The sequence below is a fragment of the Notamacropus eugenii genome, chromosome X (genome assembly GCF_028372415.1).
Source record: "Notamacropus eugenii isolate mMacEug1 chromosome X, mMacEug1.pri_v2, whole genome shotgun sequence".
Lineage (NCBI taxonomy): Eukaryota > Metazoa > Chordata > Mammalia > Diprotodontia > Macropodidae > Notamacropus > Notamacropus eugenii.
The window spans coordinates 9,780,600-9,800,926 of record NC_092879.1 but is presented as its reverse complement, the minus strand read 5'-3'; the positions used below and the strand labels follow the sequence as shown (position 1 = coordinate 9,800,926).

The 20,327-nt window shown below is 51.7% G+C and overlaps 1 protein-coding gene across 2 annotated transcripts in view; it reads right to left on the bottom strand.

Annotated features, from left to right (window-relative positions):
- The window catches only part of FLNA (filamin A), a 54,989-nt gene that overhangs the window by 23,268 nt on the left and 11,394 nt on the right, over positions 1-20,327 (bottom strand). For both annotated transcript variants that reach the window (XM_072626037.1, XM_072626038.1), the window contains exons 3-26: positions 18,639-18,887; positions 18,173-18,270; positions 17,646-17,793; positions 17,065-17,183; positions 16,802-16,879; positions 16,541-16,703; positions 15,493-15,693; positions 14,534-14,671; positions 13,181-13,304; positions 12,463-12,599; positions 11,822-12,015; positions 10,979-11,092; positions 10,751-10,894; positions 9,525-9,648; positions 8,980-9,140; positions 8,395-8,485; positions 7,979-8,148; positions 7,285-7,402; positions 6,726-6,988; positions 4,051-4,648; positions 1,817-1,990; positions 1,528-1,690; positions 1,237-1,397; positions 477-647 (exon numbers count right to left, since the gene is read on the bottom strand). In XM_072626037.1, coding sequence (XP_072482138.1) covers positions 477-647; positions 1,237-1,397; positions 1,528-1,690; positions 1,817-1,990; positions 4,051-4,648; positions 6,726-6,988; positions 7,285-7,402; positions 7,979-8,148; positions 8,395-8,485; positions 8,980-9,140; positions 9,525-9,648; positions 10,751-10,894; positions 10,979-11,092; positions 11,822-12,015; positions 12,463-12,599; positions 13,181-13,304; positions 14,534-14,671; positions 15,493-15,693; positions 16,541-16,703; positions 16,802-16,879; positions 17,065-17,183; positions 17,646-17,793; positions 18,173-18,270; positions 18,639-18,887 — 4,101 coding nt within the window. The remainder of the gene's footprint in view (positions 1-476; positions 648-1,236; positions 1,398-1,527; positions 1,691-1,816; positions 1,991-4,050; positions 4,649-6,725; positions 6,989-7,284; positions 7,403-7,978; positions 8,149-8,394; positions 8,486-8,979; positions 9,141-9,524; positions 9,649-10,750; positions 10,895-10,978; positions 11,093-11,821; positions 12,016-12,462; positions 12,600-13,180; positions 13,305-14,533; positions 14,672-15,492; positions 15,694-16,540; positions 16,704-16,801; positions 16,880-17,064; positions 17,184-17,645; positions 17,794-18,172; positions 18,271-18,638; positions 18,888-20,327) is intronic.

The following is a 20,327-nucleotide window of genomic DNA, read 5'->3' as shown; positions in this document are numbered from 1 at the left end:
GGGAAGCATTAGTTCTCTCTCCTCCAAGAACTGTCCATTTGCTAACCCACTGACTCTCCACTAAGCCTTTCATAACTGCACCCTTCAAACTCTTACAACAGAGCCACCTGGGCATTTTTAAGGCAGCTAGTTGGCAGAGTGGATAGCGTGCTGGGCCTGGAGTCAGCAAGATCTGAATTCAAATCCAGCCTCAGACACTAGCTGGGACCATGGGCAAGTCATTTAACTCCTGTCTGCCTCAGTCTCCTCATCTGCAAAATGAGGATCACAATAGCCCCTACCTCTCAGGGCTGTTGTGGAGACCAAATAAAGGAGTATTTATAAAGCACTGAGCACATGCCTGGCACATTAATAAATGCTTATTTCCTTCCTTATGGTACTCAGTCACTTAAGTCCATGCCTTGGAGGCCCTCCTGTATGATGGCTACTATGCAACCCTCACCCCGCCCCCCCAAGTCAGCTGCTTATGTACTTACCTTTAGGTCCCTGCACCTTAACCTGGAGTGGGGCCACGCCTGCCTTACTGGTGTCAACCTGGAAGGACTGAGGAACATTGGCACGGACCACCCCAGGGCTCAGCCCAGGACCTGAGCACTTCACCTTGGATGAGTCGGTCACATCATGCACAGGAACCTTGAATGGGCTACCTGTGGGGGCATAGTGAGGAGAGGCCCAGAAAAGAGTGAGGGAGTACGAGGTACCAGTCCCCAGGGCCAAATGGGGCTAGGCCACTCACTTCCATGCCCCAGCTGGCCTCCCTCTCTCCCACATGGCCATAGCAGCAGCACAAACCTAGAACTTGAGTTGGAAGGCCTCCAGCAAGAGGCTGCCCCATGATGGCTCCCCATTCCAATTCACAGCATTAAAAAGGCCTACATTTATCTTTCAAGCTTCTATTTATTGGTTTGGGTTCTGTCCCTTACAATCACACCTCTACTTAAAGCTTCTTTTCCTTGTTCTTCTACCCAGTTGTCCTATGTATGGCACAGACCTGTGGATGTTCTTTGTCCTGGCTGCCCACCTCTAGATGCTTGCTCACCTGCTTATCCATGCCCTTCTTAAGCCATGGTGCTCAGAACTAAACTGCATACTCCTGACCAGGCCCTGACCAGGGCAGAGGACAGCTAGACTCTCCCCTCCCCAGGTCTGGAAGCCCTACCCACTCACACTGTACTTGTGAGACCCTAAACCCCTAGATTTTTTTCAGGCACACGCTTTAAACACAGTTCCCATTACCTGGCACTTGGTGGCCGCCATAGGTCACATTAAGATTGTAGGTGCCTGCCTCATAGGGCACATACTCCACAGAGCAGCTGCCATCCTTGTTGTCCATGCAGGACATCTTGGCCTCTGACGGGCCTTCCACAGCCAGACCAAGGCCCCCTGTGCCTGCACCCCTGGAGGTCCCAAGGAAACAGACAGTGTCTACCCAGTTGAAAATTTCTTCCATGCCATTGCCCCCCTCCACTCCCATCCTCCAGGTACTCTGGGTTACCAGGAGGCAGCTGACCCAGCTGTCCCCTGTACCTGGTCTCCACTGTAAATTTGTTGGGCTGGTTGGTGGTACCACTCTGGATGCCTGGTCCATGAACACGTACTCGGGACGGGTCACAGCCCTCAGTCACAGGCACTCGGAAGGGGCTGCTGGGCACAGGGCTGCCATCATAGGTCACATCTACTGAGTGGACCCCTGAGCCAAGGGAAGAGGGAAGCAGTGGTTGACTCTGGAGAGCTAGGCCCCTGTCTTCCAATCCTCAGGCCTAGAAAAGCTTTATTGCCTCCTCTTCTCTCTTTCCCAGAGACCCTCTCACTTTACCTTCCTCATAAGGTGTATATTCAACTTTGTAGGTTCCATCTCCATTGTCTTGGATGTATGCATCAGTCAGGTTGCCTGAGGGATTAGCAACACGTGTCTTGATGTGGGGACCCCCAGCCTTGGTGAGGGCCCGAGCGTCAACGCTGAACTCTGTGGTGGCCTCTCGGAATACCCCTGCAAAGGTGTAAGGAACTATGAGGGGAGGGTTCTGGCCAGGGACATTATGGTAACCCTCAGGCTCTATGTCAGAAAGCTGGGAAGCTGTCATCCCTTGCCTTGAGCCCCCTACAAGTGGCTGGTTGCCTTTCAGCAATGCTAAAAACAACTAGAGTTGGCCCCACCACCCCTGCCACAGATACCCCAGAGACTTGAGCAGAATATATGAAGGGAGGTAAGGAAGGTCCTGGCTGAGATGGGGAAGGCCAATGCTACAGGCCTGTCCCCCTCTGTTTACTGTCCAGGAATGGGGATAGCAGTTGTGGCAGAGAAGTCCTCTCTTTTAAGTAGGCATGTATACCTTATGGCCTGAGCACCCCCAGTGGCATCTGGCACTTGAGACAGGGCTGCAGAAAATGCCCTCACTACTAACCTCTGTCTTACAAATGGACAAAAATAAGGAAGGCTTCACTTATGTAGCTTGCCCTAGTCAATGGGCAGGGACAATGTTAAAAGAAGCAAGGTTTCCAGGCTTACGCTAGGAGCTCTAGGCTACTGACAGCCTGGCTTAGTTGAGATGGCAAGAGAGAGTAGGGAGGTAGGGCCCAGCTGCTCAGGCCAACCCAGTGACCTACACAGGTCAATTGGGTTCCCTCATTGGGAAGGACGAGCTTACTTACATCGGGAAGGGACCACATCCGTTCCCCTCACCTACTTGCCTACAAAATCACAGTGCTGGACTGGTCATGTTTCTAGTACAAACTCTAGCCCCGCCAACCCCACCAGAGGACTTGTCCACATGCTGACTCTCCCTGTCTTGATTACCAACCATAATGTACCAAAAAGGCAGAGACTGCAAGCCACCAAGCTAATCCAAGGGTTCCCCAAGATGAGAGAAGAGGTAGAAACCCTGGATCCCAGGGGATTTGCAAAGTCTCTCTTCCCCAACTTGCCAGTGGCTGAAGATGGATTTGGAGTCAGACATAAAGGAAAAATGCTATCCACATCCAGAGAAAGAACGGACAGACTCAGTGCAGATGGATGCATACCATTTTCAATGTTTTTTCATGCGTTTTTCCTTTTGGTCTATTTCTTCTTTCCCAACATGACTAACATGGAAATACGTTTTACATGGTTGCACATACACAACCTGTATCAAAATACTTATCATTTTAAGTAGAGGGGAGGGAGAAAAATTTGGAACTCGAAATTTTGTAAAAATGAATGTTAAAAATTATCATATATAATTGGAAAAAATAAAATAGTATTTGAAAAAAAAAGGGAAAAAGATTTGGAGTCAGAGGCCCTAGCTTTGACGTATGACCTGGTACCCCCAAGGTAGCCCTGACCTATCTTGGATTAGCTGATGGCTGAGGTCTCTGCCAGCTTTACAAACCAAGAGATGATTTCACAGCAGATGAGGGCCAGGTTAGGTGCCCAGAATTGTAGAAAGGAACCCTGCCAATCATTTTCCAGGCTGATCTAACCTTCCATCCCCTTCCCCCTCAATTCCTGCTCTAACACCCAGGCCCAGGGGGTGAGAACATGTAGTGAAGGGGAGCCCAGCCCACTCTGGGAGTGTTCTGACATTGCTAGGGCTCTGCTCCCTCCCCATCGTCATAGCTCCTGGCTCTGCCCTGGGAGCCCAAACCTCTTCTTGCCTTCAAAAACAGCCCCCAAGTGCCCTCTCCACCCCCCGCCCCCCCACTCCCCCCAATCTCTTAGGCTCTCTACTCCACAGTTGAAACACATCAGCTTCCTTCAGGCCATCTTCCTGTGGTACTCTGTTGTGGCTGCTCTCCTCTGGACACTGTCCAGCTGTGACCCTAACCTGGGGCCCCCAGAAGGCTCCACGGGATACCCGATGGAGTGTGAGCAAAGGTGAGGGACACAGAAAGTCCAGCACCTCCCTTGTCCTAGAAGTTGGCTGGGCCTCCCAGAAAGCAGCCTTAGACCGACCTCAGCTTGCTCTTATAGCATGCCTCTGGGAGACAAAGGAAAATCAGCTTCCTGGGACGTGAATGCTCACAGAAGCCTAGAAGGGAGGGAAGAAAGGTGCCCAGAGACATGGGGCTTACCTTTGCCCTCCACACCAGGCCCATAGCACTTGACACCAGTGGTGTCAACTGCTGGTTCTACCAGGAGCTTGCTGGGAAAGTTGGGGACCATCTGGCCGCCGTACTTGATGGTGATGGTGTAGACCCCGGGGTAGAGAGGGATGTAGGTAATGGTGTAGGTGCCATCCCCATTGTCTTGGATGTGTACCTCTGCCTGCATGCCCGCATCAGAGCTGATTTCAATGGTAAGCTCAGCACTACCAGCATTGGAGCAGTCCACGTGAAACTGGCCTGCTTCACCTGCTGTGGCCCGCTCCAGTCCGGAGCCTGAGCACTTGACCTTGGAGGGGTCAAAACACGGGGCCACATGGGCCTTGAAGGGGGAACCTGGGATGTGAGCATCAGCAAAGAGGATGTTGATGTTGTAATCTCCGGGTTCTGTGGGTAGGTAGGACACGGAACAGGTGCCATCCCCATTGTCCAGGCACTCTATCTTGGCTTCACAAGGCCCCTCTACTGTCAGGCCAAGGCCTCCTGTGCCTGCTCCCTTGGTGTCAATTGTGAAGGGGGCTGGGGAGCCAGCACTGCCGCCCTTCAACCCTGGCCCAAAGGCTTTCACCTGCAGGGAAGGAAACAGGAAAATGGAAGTGAGGCAGGTAAGGCTGAGGTGACTAACAGGCCTCAGGGAACTCCAAGAACTTCACTAGCGAGGAGCATATGGTCTGAGAATGAGAAGACCTGGCTTCTAGTCCTGGTCCTAACATGGGTGACCTGTGAACTCTTTAGGCCTGCCTCCTCAGCTATAGACAGGACTACGCATAGCTAGGGACTCATAAGGTCTCACACCAGGCCTGCAGAAGTCTCAAACAAAGTGCCACCACCACCACAGCATATTGTGAAATATTGCTTGTTTTCTCAACCATACTTGGTAATCTCCACTCTCTAAAAACCCACCAGGAACATTGCGGGGAACGGCTGGCTGCTCATGCTCAACAATGACTGGTTAGATATGACCATCAGCTGGCGTTTGTGGAGATTAAAAACAGCCAGGCATGGCACTGGCTACAGATGTACTCGTGTCTCTGCCACCCTCAAAAACCCCTTTCTTGACCCTTCCGTTCTGGGTTGTCTCCTCTAGCAGCTAAACTCTTGGAGAAGGCTGTCTATAATCAACGTTTCTCTTGTTAACTCTCTACAGTCTTCAGCTTCATCATTCCATCAAAGCTGCCCTCTCCAAAGTTACTGATGATCTCTTAGTCGCCAAATCCAATGGCCTTTCTCCATCCTCATTCTCTTGACTATGGGCTGATCATTCTCTCCTCCAAGGTCTTGGGGACATCCCTCTCTCCTGGTTCTCTTCCTACCTCTCTGACTGCTCCTTCTCTGTCTCTTCTGCTGGATCCTCCTCCAGGTCACTTCCTCTAACTGTAGGTATCCCTCAGGCCTCTGTCCTGGGCCCTCTTCTCTCCTCCCTCTACCCTATTTCACATCAGCTCCCATGGATTTCATTATCATCTCTATGTGGATTATCCTCAGATCTACCTATCCTGCCCCAATCTCTCTCCTAGGCACTGGTCAGAGTGACACCAACTTCTATCCTGAAGTGAATGGCATGTTGTTGCTTAGTCCTGTCTGACTCTTCAAAACCCCATTTGGGATTTTCTTGGCAGAGATACTGGAGTGGTTTGCCATTTCCTTCTCCAGCTCATTTTACAAATGAGGAAACTGAGGCAAACAGGGTTAAGTGACTTGCTCAGGGTCACACAGCTTGGAAGTGCCTGGGGCTGGATTTGAACGCAGAAAGATGAGTGTTCCTGACTGCAGGCCTGGTGCTCTGTACACTATAGCGCCACCTAGCAGTCATGTAGTCACCTCAAAATCAACACGTCCAAAACTGTACTCACAGGAAAGATATCCCCCAGAACCCTCTCTTATCAAAGGCAATCATCCCCCTCAGTGACTCACCCAGGCTTAAAACCTCAATGTCACCTTGGACTCCTCACTCAGATTCTGCAGCACCCCCTTCTCTCCCTTGGCATGGCCACCCCTCTAGTGCAGACCCTCATCACCTCATGCCTGGACTGTGGCAGACAATCTGCGGGGGTGGGGTGTAATCTGCCTGCCTCCAGTGTCTCCCCACTCCAGCCCCTTCTCCATTCAGTTGCCTGGGTCACTCAAAATTCCAGTGGTGCTCTATCACCTCTAGGATCAGATAGAAATGCTTCTATTGGGCATTCACTACCTGACCCTTTTCTACCTCTCCAGTCTCCTACTCCCCACATAGACCCTGTTCCTGCGAGTCCTGACACAGGACAGTCATGTTCAGAATCCTCTGCCTCCTCCCCCCAGCCTCCTGGCTTCCCTCAAGACTCAGCTCAAATCCTACCTTGTGTAGAAGGTGCCTTTCCCCTCTGAGATGACCCTTCGTTTACTCTGTATCTATTTACATGTTTTCTTTCACATTAGAATGTGACTCCTTGAGGGAGGGGACTAGTTTTTGCTTTTCTTTGTCTTTCCAGAACTCAGCTAAAACAGTGTTGTTCGGCACACAGAGGATTACTAAATGCATAGCTGCTGACATCTTGGAATCCTGGGAGTTTGAGAGCTATTAGGCCAGTAAACTGTGGCGATATGTGGCTTCCTAAGGGCTCTTTTGTCAAGCCTGAGAGTTGGGTAGCTACCACCTAGCTTGGTACCTTAGTGGGGTTGGTTGGTGGCACAGCCTCCACTGGGAAGGGGCTTCCAGGGACAGGAACGCTGTCATAGGTCACCTCCACTTCATAGGGGCCCTCTTCTCGGGGGATGAACTTGACCACACTGTTGTCTGCATTCAGGCCTGGCTCCACCTTGCAGGGCACCACCTTGCCGGAAGGGCCTGTGATCTTAGACGCCACCTTGCCCTGGCCCCCTGCACCCTTGGCCTTGACTGTGAATTCCTGGTCTTTGCCGACTTCCACTTCTGTGGGGAACAGTGGGATGTGTGTGTGTGTGTGTGTGTGTGTGTGTGTGTGTGTGTGTGTGTGCGCGCGCGCGTGTGTACATGGGCCAGACAAGGCTCAGGGGCAGATCTGTGACTTCCTCCCCCCAAATGCTGACTTATGACCAATGTGGTGGGGAAGGGGTCCCAGACTCCCCTAAACCACATGTATTTAGTCTCTTGGGAGGACAGGGTCTTGGAGAATGGCAATCCTCAGAGAGGGGGGAGGGGGTCCCCATGGGATGAAGAGCCACATAGCCCTTCTCTCAAATACTCACTGTCTCCTAAGCCAGACACTTTGATCTTGCTGAGGTCCAGGGTCTGGGCCACACCCACAGAGAAGGGACTCTTGGGGATATGATCCCCTCCATAGGTCACATTCACACCCATGTTGCCCTGGATTGGGGAGAGGGAGGCAGCAATACTCAGCCCTTAGTTACCATCTGCTAAACTCTAAGGGGGAAAGAGGATTTCTTCACTCCCTAGGCCAGAATCTTACAACCTGGTCATAATGTGGCAAGAAACCAAGAGGCTGGCCCGTTGGTCCTAGCTCTGCCTGTAACTCATGAGGTGACCTTGGACCAATTATTTTCTTTCTCTTGGCCTCCCATCTTTTCTTAGAGAAAATGAAGTAGGAGGTACTTAAGGGGCTCCTTTCTTGTACAATCTTGAAGTTCTCAGCTCTGAGGCAAGGATCATTCTGTTGTCCAGGTCTCCTCACTGCGTAGCACAGAGCCTAATAAATGCACTGAACTGAATGCTTAGGCAATTAATTGCTTATAGCCCTCATTCATGCTTGCTGAAATTTGTCAAGTTCAGAATCTAGAAGCAAATTTGAAAACAAGAACTAAACAATTGATTAGGGTTAGGTCTAATGGTACATCCTACCAGTGGGTTAAGATGTCTGCAACAGGGATGAAGAGATGGCACGGCCATCCCTAGAGATGCCTGGGCCAGAGTCACAGGGTTTACCTGCTGCACAGGAACATATTTGACAGTGTAGGTATTGTCATGATGATCAATGACATCGAGATCCCGAACAGCTTCCCCCTTGGCTGGGCCTGTGAACTGCACATCCAGCTTGGCTTTTCCTGCTGGCTTGGCATTGACAGTGAAGTGAGTGGGTTTGCCAAGCTCCACACCTGATGAGAGAGACAAGGCACAGGACAGCTAGAGCAGCTGCATTACCCCTCAGATGGGACTCTTGGGGACACAGTCCCCTCTCTTGCTTTAGTGCTACCCTCCCTCCTTTCCTTCCCATTAGCTGGATGAAGATAGATATACTGGCAGACCCACTACCCAGGTGGCATAGCCAAGGGGGCAGGAGGTAGATGGGATGGGCTCCTCTCTTCCTGAACTGCCCAATCCCTTCTATTCCAGGCACTCACCATTCCTGCTCAGCCCAGGGCCCTCAGCCTTCACTTTGCTGGCATCATGGGCAGGGTCGACCTTGATTCGAATGGGACTAGTAGGTGTGGCCTAGAAAGAATCAAGAAGGTAAGCAGCAAGAAACTCCCTCAGGTCTCCAGGGGGCCACAAGTCTCTGCCCCCCCTGGCTCAGGAGTTCAGATTTAGGAAAGGAAAAAGAAGCCAGTAGCTACTCTTAGGAGTTTCAAGAAAAGGGACTAGACAGAGGTAAATGTTAACTGAAAATTTGTATCTTGCAAGAATGGGAGAGAAAAGGATGGTTTTTGGAGAACAGAAATGTATTCTTTCCTCTTGGTGGGGGAGAGGAGGAGAGGACTGTTAGTGCATACAAGATCAGAGGGGTTTGCTGCCTTGTATTTGGAGTTTTGCTTTGGGGGAGGGTATGAGAGGAAATTCTAGAATGTTAAAAAAAACCCATCGTTTCATTTTTAAAAAGGAGGAAAAAACTGATGCATTCAAGAATGGGGCCAGATAGGGGGAAAAAGTAGAGAAAATACGGAAAGGCTTCTTAGATCTGCACTCAAGAGGCTGTGGGTACCTCTCACCTGGTTGGCAAATAGGACCATGATGGTATAGCTGCCTGCCCCCCGAGGGGTGTACTTGACTGTAAAAGTGTCATTGTCATTCCGGATGATGTCAAAGTCAATATCCGCCTCAGCTGGCCCCACCACTCCTGGGGCACACTTGATGCCAATGCTGACATCACCTGGAATAGGGCAAGGGCAAAGCTTAGTACAGTATTGGCTAGACTTCTTCCCTGGCCCCTGGCTAGGCCAAAGCCACCCTAGAGCCAACTTTGAATTCCTTCTTGTCCAGTAACCTGGACTGAGGAGGTGAAAGCCAGGGTTTTCCCTTCAGGCTTACTTCCAGACCTATGGAAATGTGGGGCCTTGGACAACAGAGGCTTCTAATGACATCTCCCTGGGCCCCTTACTTTCCTCCCCAAAGGGTCCAATAGAAAGTTGTAGTGACAAAAAAGGAAATCCAAGAAGGAGAAGAAACCCATCTACTTCATCCTTATGATAGCTCCCCAACAGGCCCCCAAGTCTATAAGCCACCTCTGCCTCACCACACCCCCAAGGTGACTCACCCTGCCCAGCTTCAGTACAGTCCACAGTGAAGTAAGTTGGCTCATGGGCCTTGAGACCAGTCTTGGCCACTCCTGGCCCATAGACTTTTACCTTATTAGGATGACTTCCTGCTCCCACATTTACCTACAAAGACAGGAGACAAAGGAGGAAGATGACAGGCATTTCAGATGATGAGGAAGATGAAAGATGGGTTGCGTTCCATGCATGGGGCAGGAGGGGGGAAATACTTGTGCACACACAAAGATGGGAGGTGACCATCTCCTCCAGGCACTAGGACAGTTTGGTCAGAATATAGAGTCTGTGAGGGGAATCATGGAAAATCAATCTGGAAAGGGAGGTCCTGGGACACATCCCGAAGAGGGTTTGGAATCTCCAATCTGACCAAGTTGGTGGCCCAGCCTCCAGGAGGTAGAAGGCAGGCACTGATGGAGGGTTTTTGGACTGGGCAAAGAAGGGGTCAGGCTTGTTTGTTCCTTATTTAGAAAAACTGTTTGGGCAGCTGGGTGGAGATGGGGTGGGAGAAGGGAGAGAGAGAGGCAGGAAAACTCCTTCGTTCAGGCCGTTCTCCTTCAAATCCTTAACCTTTATATTTCTGTGGCTCAGCTGATGCTTCTGAAGGACCTTTTCTGATTCACCCCACTCCCAAATCATCTTATGCTCATTCATCTCCTTATAGCTCATTATCATCCCCACCCCTACATCCCCCAGAGGGATAGTGGAGACTGCTGCTGGTTCATTTGTAATCCAGGCTATTGGCCAGACACAAAGTAAGAGCTCAATCAATCAATGTTCATGGGATTGAATTCCAATACAAGATGAGGCACAGGGGGAAGAAAAGAGCTGCCCAGGGCTCCTGAACAAGTGCTAGCTCAATGGAAACCAGTGGCATGGCCACCGCAAAGACAAAAAACATCAGTTGGCTTGGTCCCAAGAGGAACCAGCAGGCTGTGGCTGGGGGACAATGTCCACACTGGCAGACAAAGCTGGACCTTGGCTTCATCTCTGTGAAATGGGAACAACAGCAGAGCAGAGTAAGCTGAAATCTTAGCTCTACTGCTTAGAGAGGAGGGGGCTGTATTCAAGTCTCTTTTGGCTCATCACCCAACATGGCCGTCTCCCTGCATGACCTTAGCGAAGTCACTGAACCTTTCCAGGCCTGTCTCCTCTTCTATCACCCAAGGTCCCTAATTTCTTCCTGGGTGGAGATGGGAGGAGGGAAGCTCACCCGGTAGGGGCTGTTGGGGATATTGACTCCTCCCCAAGAGACCACAGCTGTGTGCTTGACTGCTTTCTTGGGGACATAGGAGCAGCTGAAAGTGTTGTTACCATTATCCTTCACGGTTACATCCACAGGGGAGCCCTCGCTGTCCTGAAAGGGGAGGAGAAGCAACTGAGCTCAGACAGTTTCTTTTCAGGGCTTGTGTGGGCCCTGTGCTTCTCAACCCCATCTCACCTGAACTTGGACTTTCAGAGGGGCCTTGCCACCATTCTTGGCATCCACGGTGAACTCGGCCGGCTTATTGATGGCCACGCCAGTCTTCTCTAGTCCTGGGCCCCGAGCTTTCACCTAAAACAAGTCCAAAAGACATCAAACCCAGAGGGCCTGGCCCGGAAAAGCAGAGAGAGTCTGGAGCAGTCAATTCACCCTGACTCCAGCCCTGAGACAGTCAGAAGAGCTAAGGCAGGAGGGAAGCCATGAGGGTGCCCATCAAAATCTGTCCCTTCTCCACCAGCCTAGCCCAGAGACCTCCAAAAGCTCTTCAGGGACCCAGAGTGGGCAAGCCAGGGGTCATACTTTGCATGAAGTGTGGGTTTCATAAAATGCTTGTTGGATTGAACCACACCTCCCTGGCACTGACCTAACCTATGCCTTGGCAGCAACTTAATGGGAGTGGCATCTCCCTCCTGAAGGGAAAGGGACAATATGATCAAAGAGGGCAATCAGGGCAGCCTTGGAGCACTGCTAGCTGGCCCCATCACTCCCCCCTCCCCTCCCCCCCTGAGCTTGGCTGACACTCTGGGACTCTCCCAAAAGGGGAGATCCAACCAACTTCTAGGACAAGGGACCTCCCTTTCCCTTCAGTTTTGGCCTCTGGCCAGGCTCCAGAACAGACCTGAAGTGGAACACAGAAGAAAAGATTGGGTCACATGCATATTTTCAGGTGGGGTGAGAAGTGAGGCAGGAGCCTAGCAGCTGAGAGGCCACCGGCCATGCCCACTGTAGTAGGGCAAGGCTAGACAGCCTGGTGTCCAGCATTGGCCTTGGGCGTCTTCCTAGGATGAAGCCCTCCCTCACCTTTTCTGGGTAAAAGTCCTTGGGGGCCGCCTTGATGTCAGCCATGAAAGGACTGAGTTTGATGTCTTCATTGTTGCAGAGCACATGGACAGCGTACTCTCCAGCCTCCTGTGGCCAGTAGCGCACGTCACAGGAACCATCGCCCCGGTCGTCACACTCAATCTTTGCCTGTGAGGGGCCCTCCACTGAGAATCCTGGGGGTGGGGGGGAATCATGGCAGGGTAACCACCTGAGAGCCTGGATCAAGTGGCAGCGGGTCTGCCTCTGACCAAAAGGTCTTCCGAGGCAGAGACTATTTCTGAACTCCCCCTTATCTGAAGGAGCCTTAGAGAGATCTGAGTCTGAGAGAGGGCAAGTCTCTTGCTCGGACACATCATAAGTGAGCCAGGATTTGAACCCACATCTTCCACCACCTTGCCATCCCAATAATTCCTTTTTCTCTGAACCTAGTACAAGACCCTACATGCAACTCTACTCAGGAACCATCTAACTGAGTAGAGGATCCCTTCACCATAGATTCCTGATTTCTCTGCTAAGCTGGGGAGGAGCATCCTGTAATGGGGCTTCATGTCATTTCTCTAGTCTCTTGCCCACACCCCAGTTAGGGTAAATGTTCCCGAAGAAAATGCCTTCTGACATACCCAGGGTGCCAACGTCATCCCCGATGGCCTCGACCACGAAGTCAGCTGACTTTCCAACCACGCCACCCTCCAGGCCAGGGCCCCAGGCCCGAACCTTCTGGTTGCCGCACTCCGTGCCCACCTTTACCTCAAAAGGGCTACCGAGAGGACACACAACATATAAACGGCTGTGAGGAAAGCACTGAATTCCTCTCCTCCTCCCCACCCTGGTCCTCCTAGATGAGAAGGGAGACTTTATCCATTTTACAGTGTCTAAGGCTCAAGGAGGAGAACGGCCTTGTTACCAGGTGGCAGGTGTAGGAACCATGGCCAGATCTGACTGACACAGTCAGGTGTAAGGGACAGTTTACTGATGTCTGAGTTAGGAAACTGTGGGTTTGAATTCCACCTCTGACACTTGCTAGGTCTGTGACCTGGGTGTTTTGTCATTTCAAACCTCAGCTTCCTTATTTATCATATGGGGAAATACAACTGCCAGCGTTGTGCGGAGGCTCAAAGGAGACAATACATGTGTATATAAATGTATATAAAATGTTATTGATACATACACACTGCTGTCATACAGGGATTGTTTCTTAGGCTGTGGGGGTTCCACCATGTGACCTGGTTTCCATTTTGTTCAAATAAGGAAGTCCAGAGGGAATGGGACAGATATCAGTGCCCTGTCCTGGTGGGGGGGAGGGTGTTGAAAAGGGAGCACTGCCCCCAGCCTCCTCACCTCCGGGAGATGCTCTGACCACCCCAGGTGATAGTGACTGTATAGTTGCCAGGGACAGGAGGATAATACTCAAAGCCATAGACGCCATCTCCAAGATCCTTCTGTTTCACTCGTTCTTCACCCTCTGTTGGGGGGAAGAGGTGAAAGAAGAGAAGTAGGTGAAAGAGTTGGCCCCAAAGTATTCCAAGAATCCCAGTTCCCAGTATCCATTCATATTGGCCACTGTGAAGAGGCCCCAGTTGGAGCCTGGCACAGTTGCAGAGTGGCTTCTTACTAGCTGTCCAGAGGTTTCCATTTCTGATACCTCTAGAAGATGCTTTTACAAAACTGCTTGTCATGGAAGACCCTCCTCCCCCCACCCCCCCCCCCCCAATCTGCCTTGGCTTTCTTTCCTACCGCTGTTCTCCCCACTTCCACTCTGGCCAAGGGCCAAGAATGCACTTTGCCCTCTAGGTCTGTACATACTGGGAGAGGTCTTTCCTTCCACCAACCCCTAGTCATCTTTGTGTCATTCCTTTCATTCTTAAAGTATCCCCAACTCAAATGCCACTTTCTCTGGGAAAGGAAACCATTCCATATCCTTCCTGCCCAAAGCAACTTCAGGCCTCACATGGCAAATGGTTTTGCATCTATCAGAGGTGGGCATCAGGCAATGCCAGATTTCAGTTATGTGTTGTCGTCTTGACCTCTCCCCCCTGAAATGTGACTGTAAGCTTTCCACAGGGCTAAGGAAGCGCCTTAGTTTCCCCAGGACCTCCTATAACACTTAGTCCAGAGTCATCAACCAAGGAAGACCTGAGGTCTTCCACTCCAGATGGGCCCACCCCCCAACCCTACAATGACCCAACCACCCAGTGACTACAGCTTCCTCTTTGAAAGGGCTCTGCCCTTGAGGACCAAAGGAAATCAGTCTGCCTTGCTTGGGACAGCTTTGCAAAAGTACTACAAAGCAGTGATCATGTCCTCCCCCCATCTCAGTCTTTTTTTCTCCTCTTGGCACTTTCTCAACATCTTCCTAGCCCACGCAGAGCAGGAAAGTAAGCTCCTTTGTTAACTTTGTATCTTTGTTAACTCCACTCAGTCCCCATAGCTGTAGATAAGCTGCTATCTCAAAAAACCGCACCCCTATGGTACTTACATTCCAAACCTGACATTTTTAAATTTCATCTCATTAGACTGAGCACAAACGGTCCATGAATTCCTAGGTTGCTGTCCCTCCCCGCCTTGGCCTTCCTTTGGCCCATTCTGGGCCTCCAGAAGACACATTCTGGGGTTAGACATCTCTCTTTCTTGGCTTGTGGGGCCCCCCCAGCCCTGCACCCCCCATGTCCTCATGTTTGGCAGTTGACTTACTGGGACCCTTCACAACAACTCTGAGCTCTCCACTGCCCGCCCCCTTGGTGTAGACTTTGAAGTCAGCCGTCTCTTTCACTCGAACACCTTTGGGTTGCAAACCTCGGCCCACGGCCCGGCAGGCACTGGGGTTACAGGCTGGGGAGAGAAGGGTGGTCTCACTATTTGGAGAACTGGAGGAACCACAAGGATACCCTGGGTCCAGGTAGCCCAAGGCCAAGGATGAGGCCTCTGCTCTGACATTACATTCTTGCTTGCCAGAACCTGGACCCAGGATCCTCTTTTCTCAAAGAATTGGGTGATAGAGTAGGCAGTAATCATAAGCTAGAGCAGCCAATCATCAGTGCGACAGAGGGCCCCAAGGAAGGGGAGTGACCAGGCCGAGCTAGTCCAGTGACTGGGATCCAGGGTACTTGTGAGCTCCTGCTACTTACTGCGCTACCAGAGCTGGGAGGCTACAGGAACATGCTGGGACCTCCCTCCCTCTCTCCCTCCCTCCCCTCCCCTACTCCTTCCAACATTACCCCCTCCCTCCAAAATAAGTGGGCTCAAGTACCGTCCACCCTTTGGTGAGATCAGAGCTCAGCAGAGATTCCTGGGCAGCCGGAGCCAGGTCTTCAGAGAAGACGAAAGCATGAAGAGACAGACAGACAGAAGAGGGGAAACAAACCACGAAGAAAGAGCAAGTTTGCCAAGAACAACGAAAAGAGAGGCGATGGATGAAGAAAGAGGAGAGGGAAAGAGGGGGGACCCAAGGCAGCCATGAATTAAGATGAGAAGAAGAGTGGTCTTGTGACCCACCCACCATGGGCTCCATCTCTCCAGGACAGGGCAGCCAGGGGATGAGGGATGGATGAGGGCAGCCAGAGCAGCAGTGGCCGAGATGGTGGTCAGCCTGGGGTCCCTGGCATGGGATGGCTGGCCTCATGGGGAGCAAAACATGCATCAGAGGAGCTCACCTTGCCCAACAGCAACACTGTAGGGGCTCCGGGGAATGGGTACCCCAGCAAAGGTGACATAGATGGTATAGATTCCTTCCAGGGTAGGCTTGTAGCTACATCGGTATGTGCTGTTGCCCTTGTCCTCCAGCTGCTGTTCTACAGTACCCTTCTTTCCTGTGGGATCTTGGATCACTACCTCCACCTCTCCAACACCAGCACCTGATAGGGAAACCAAACTATGGGATCTGAGATGCATTTCCCCCACCCCCATCCAGGTGGGAAACAGCTGTGGGTAGGGAGGGGCAGGCTATGCTATAGAATCATTGACTCAGAACAAATATCTGAAATAAAGCTGAAAAGCATACTTTTCCTTCTCATTTTCTTGGGTCTCTTCTACCTCTGAAAAGATGAGAGCAGTTAATTCCTATTAGAACAGGCATGCAATCTGTGCTCACATCTGCCAACTAACTAATGAAAGTGCCCTGGAGCAGGTGAAAGCTCCAGCTATTAGGGCAAAAGATCAAGAGTTTTAGTGCAGGAGTGGGAAATCTTCAGGCCTCTCGGGTGGTGGTCTAGGTCCTCACGTGCGGCCCTTCAACCGAATCCAAACTTCACAGAACAAATCCCCTTCATAAAAGGATCTGTTATGTAAAACTTGGACTCAGTCAAAAGACCACACCCAAGGACTTAGAAGGCCATAGGTTCCCCACCCCTGGTTGGTGCTTAATGAGTCCAGAAGGTGGCATCTGCCACTTACAGGCTTCAAAGGGCCAAGGGTGTTCCCCAAGGGTATGGCAGCCTGTGCCACTGTTACCTTACTTATTGGTTCTTTCTAAGCTCAGGCCTGAACCTCACATCCCACAGAGGGTTGCTAGTGGAGAGAGAGAGAGAGAGTATGGCACAGTGGAAGGAACATTGGGTTTGGGATCAAATACCCATCCAACCACTTCTCCATAAAATGAGGGATGTGAGCTTGGTCTGGCTCTAGGTCTCTTGGATTCTGGGAGGGGGAAGATTCAGGGGGTGGTGGGGAGGGGAGAGAGAATAGGAAGGAGGTCAGCCTCACCAGCAGTGAAGATCTCAAAGTAGGTGGTCTTGTTGGCAATGTTACCACTGGGTTCCAGGCCGGGGCCTTGGGCTGTGACCTTGCTGGAGTCTCCCTGGGACTTGTCCACATGCACCTCAAAGGGGCTCTTAGCAATGTGCTGGCCAGCAAAGAGGACTGTCACCTAGACAAGGTAGGATGCCAGGGCGAGATGGAGTCAAGCAGTGAGGCTGGTAGAACTCTATTTTCCCTCCCCTCCTCTGGCCCAATCCTTGGTCTCACCTTATGTGTTCCCGTGACCTCAGGGATGTACCAGACAGAGAAGGTATGATTCTTGTCATTGTTGGCAATCACCTTGGCCTGTAATGGCAGATGGGGGGCCTTGGTCAGCTTGCCAGGCATGAGGCCAGGACATGGTTCACCCATTTCTCCTGGACCAATTTTCTCTCTGGTAGCCAGCCCTAGATTCCTTCTCTTTCCCATACAGATGTCCAGTCTCATCCCTCTGGAGCCCGTAGGTGGGCAGAAGCAGGGTTACCACCTACCTCTTCCCGGTGACCAGCAGGGTCCTCCACATATACCAGGACCTCCCCCTGGCCAGCGCTTATTGTTTCCACGGTAAACTCTGCCCGTTTCTTCACCATGTTACCAGTGGGCTCTATTCCTACGTGGGAGATACCAAGGCAAAGTCAGGATGTCACCAGACTGGCTCCTAATTCTCCTCTGCATCATGGTCAAGCAAAGGGTCCCCACAAATGTATACTAACCACCCCTGCGGGGCCCTTGCCCAATCCCCTACCCACCCCCGTTTTCTCCAATTTGGTGGCCCAACTGGTTTCCCCTAGGGGGTCTGGGGAGGATATCTGCTGGCTGCGTCTAGCTTGGTGTCAGTGTTAAGCTTCCTTAACAGTGTTAAGCTGCCCCTTCCCCACAGACGGCTTGGCAGGAACAGGTCAACATCAAGACTCAACTCCTTGCCTTCCTAGACAGCTGGTACCTGCTTGTTCTTCTGGGACCTCAGAGCTTCTGCCCTCCTGCCCTCCCTACCCCAAAGTGCCGACCTCCCAGGTCTACCCTCCTCTGTCTAGCTCCAACTGCCCACTACACTGAAGCAAAAACTTCTCACCTGGCCCATAGGCTCTGGCTTTCTTTGGATTGAGTTTGGGACGCAGTGGGGCCCCAGGTTTCAGCTTGGCCTTAGGGAACTGGGACAGGTAGGTCATGACTGAGTGCTCATCGACATTGGGGTCCACAATCTCCTCAGGAGTGATCACCTGCAGAAGATGAGATGGACCATTGTTGCCAGGATGAAGGGAGGTCAAGCCAACTTGGCACCATCCTCCTGCTACCCCAACTTATAGACAAAGAGCAAGGGAGGGCCTGGAGTTGGGGACCCATGGGGGGAAAATGGGACAAGGGACCAGAGGCCCAGCAGAAAGGGCATTTGATTTGGAGTCACAGGATGACCTATGGTTAAATCCCTCTAACTCTTACTTTTCTGCTCTGTGCCTCAGGTTCCTCCTCTGTAAAATGAGGGGGTTAGACTGGATGGCCTCTGAGGTCCTTTCCAGCTCTAGGTCAATCACATAGCTCTCTTGGGACAGAGAAGAGACAGTAGGCTGAACTAGACACAAATACTGGCAAAGTTCGTACCTGAGGAATGCCCAGCCAGTCATCAGCCTGCTGCATGGCTTCTCTGGCATTGTTCACAGGCTTACTGGCATCCCAGGAATCCCAGTCAGGGCACAGGCCTGCAGCAGACAGAGGAGCATGTCATAAGCCAGACTTCCCTCTACTCTTGGAAGTAGCTCATACCATCTTGGAATGGACTCTGAGCTGGACTTGCCTTGGAATACATTCTATTCGGGTATGGGGATGTCAGCCAAGGCCTCCATTCTGTAGGAGGCAGGTGTTGAGTTGAGCCTTGAAGGGAGGTAGGGACTCCAAGAGGGCAAAAGGGTCAACCTGTGCCAATATACAGTGGCAGGAGGTGGGGGGACAGGGTTCCCTTGGTCTCTTCTACTGCATGGAAAATCTGGCCCCTCCCAGCACTTTCCCTGCCCTGGTTCCTAAGTGGGGAAGCCTGGGCACAGAAGAGGCAGCAGGGTTGGGTTCTCACCTGGAGCACAGCTGTCCACGAGGGCCCCAAGAGCACGGCCACTCTGCCAGTCCCTACTGAAGTTGGTGATGGGCAGCTGAGGGAGCTTGTTCTGGATCCAGCCCAGGAGCCTCTGCTTGGGCGTCTGCTTCTTGGCCTCCTCATCCTCTTCCTCATCCCACATTGGCATTGAGATGGAGTAGTGCAGAATCAGGGTCCAAATCAGACCCAAGATGAGCTTCAGGTTGCCATCAACAATGGCCTTGCTGTCTGCAGGGGGCATGGCATGGGGAGAGAGGGATATCTGCTCAGCCTCTTTCCAGAGCCCTGGGTGCACACAGGGCTATGGTAGCCTCTAGCTAAGGCTAGAACCCTCAAGGATCTATCAACAAGCACTGATTAAGCACCTACTTACTGGGTGTCAGACACTGGGCCGAGTGCTGGGGATACACAAAATCGTGGTTCCCTGGAGGTCTATGCCAAATGTAAGATCTATCCAGACTAAAAGGAATCGGGGAAACATCCAGGGCAGATGAGGGAAAGAACTTGGAAAAGGTTTCCCAGTAGGTAATGAGGACACCCAAGATTCGACCCCAGGTCTTGAAAATGTCCTCTGAGGTTCTAGCACATACCAGTACTTCAGCCCCTCCCCAGAGTTAGCTCTGAATGCCAGTGACTCAGGAGAGGTGGTGCTTGAGCAAGGTGAAATGGCTAGAACGCTAGACCAGCAATTAGGAAAGATATGAGATCAAATCCTCATTGACTTTTATTAGTTAAGTGACCCTGGGCAAGTCATTTAACCTCTGGGTCTCAGTTTCCTCATCTATATTTCATTTCACAAGGTTATAAGGATCAAATGAGAGAAGGGGTGGTGGTGCAGAGGGATAGAGAAAGAATATGTACATGTGAATGTATATGTGTGCACATGTGTATAAAAAAGAAACAGAATTCCTCTTCTCCCACTCCCTACCCCCAAAGTCCTCAGTGAGCTGGCATTCAGCCAGCCAGATTCCGGCCCCCTAGGGGTGGAGGAACAGAGAGACAGAGAGCTTGTAAAAGTCAGCAGAAATTAATTGGGGGGGGAGGGGGTCAAGGTTGAAAGACAAGGGAGCCAAGAATTCGGGCATAACTAATGAGCCCTGAGTCACCCATCACCCCAGCCTGGGGGTAGGCCTGCTGAGGAGATAAGAGTTCCACATTCCTGAGGCCTAGACACAGGACCACAGAATAGCAGAGTTGGAAGAGACCCCTCAAAGAAAGCACAATCCCTTTATTTTTACAGAGGGAGAAAAGAAGGCCCAGAGAAGGCAGTGGAACATGCCCCAGGCCACATTCAGGTCCTGGCAGAGCCAGGATTCAGCTCAGGTCTGCTGACTCAAAATCGCTAACTGTTGGGATTTCATTCCCCCTTTGCCATCACAGGCAAGGCTGGGGTGGGGGTGGGGGGGTGAGGGGAAGAATGCCTATTATCACAAAGGGTTTCTTGGTGCCAGCCCCTCCCCTTCCAGTGCAGTGTAGGCTGATGGAGACCAGCAGGCTCTAGCTCTGCCTTCCAACCAAGATGGTGGCCTGTCCAAGTTGGGGACATTCCACTGGGAAGTGGAAGGGGAGGCTTCCACAGGTAGGGGCCTCTGTTTCCTGAGATAGCTCTACAGCCCCTAGAACAAGCCCCAGATCGCCTTGGGGATGGAACAAGAGGTGGAGGCTGCC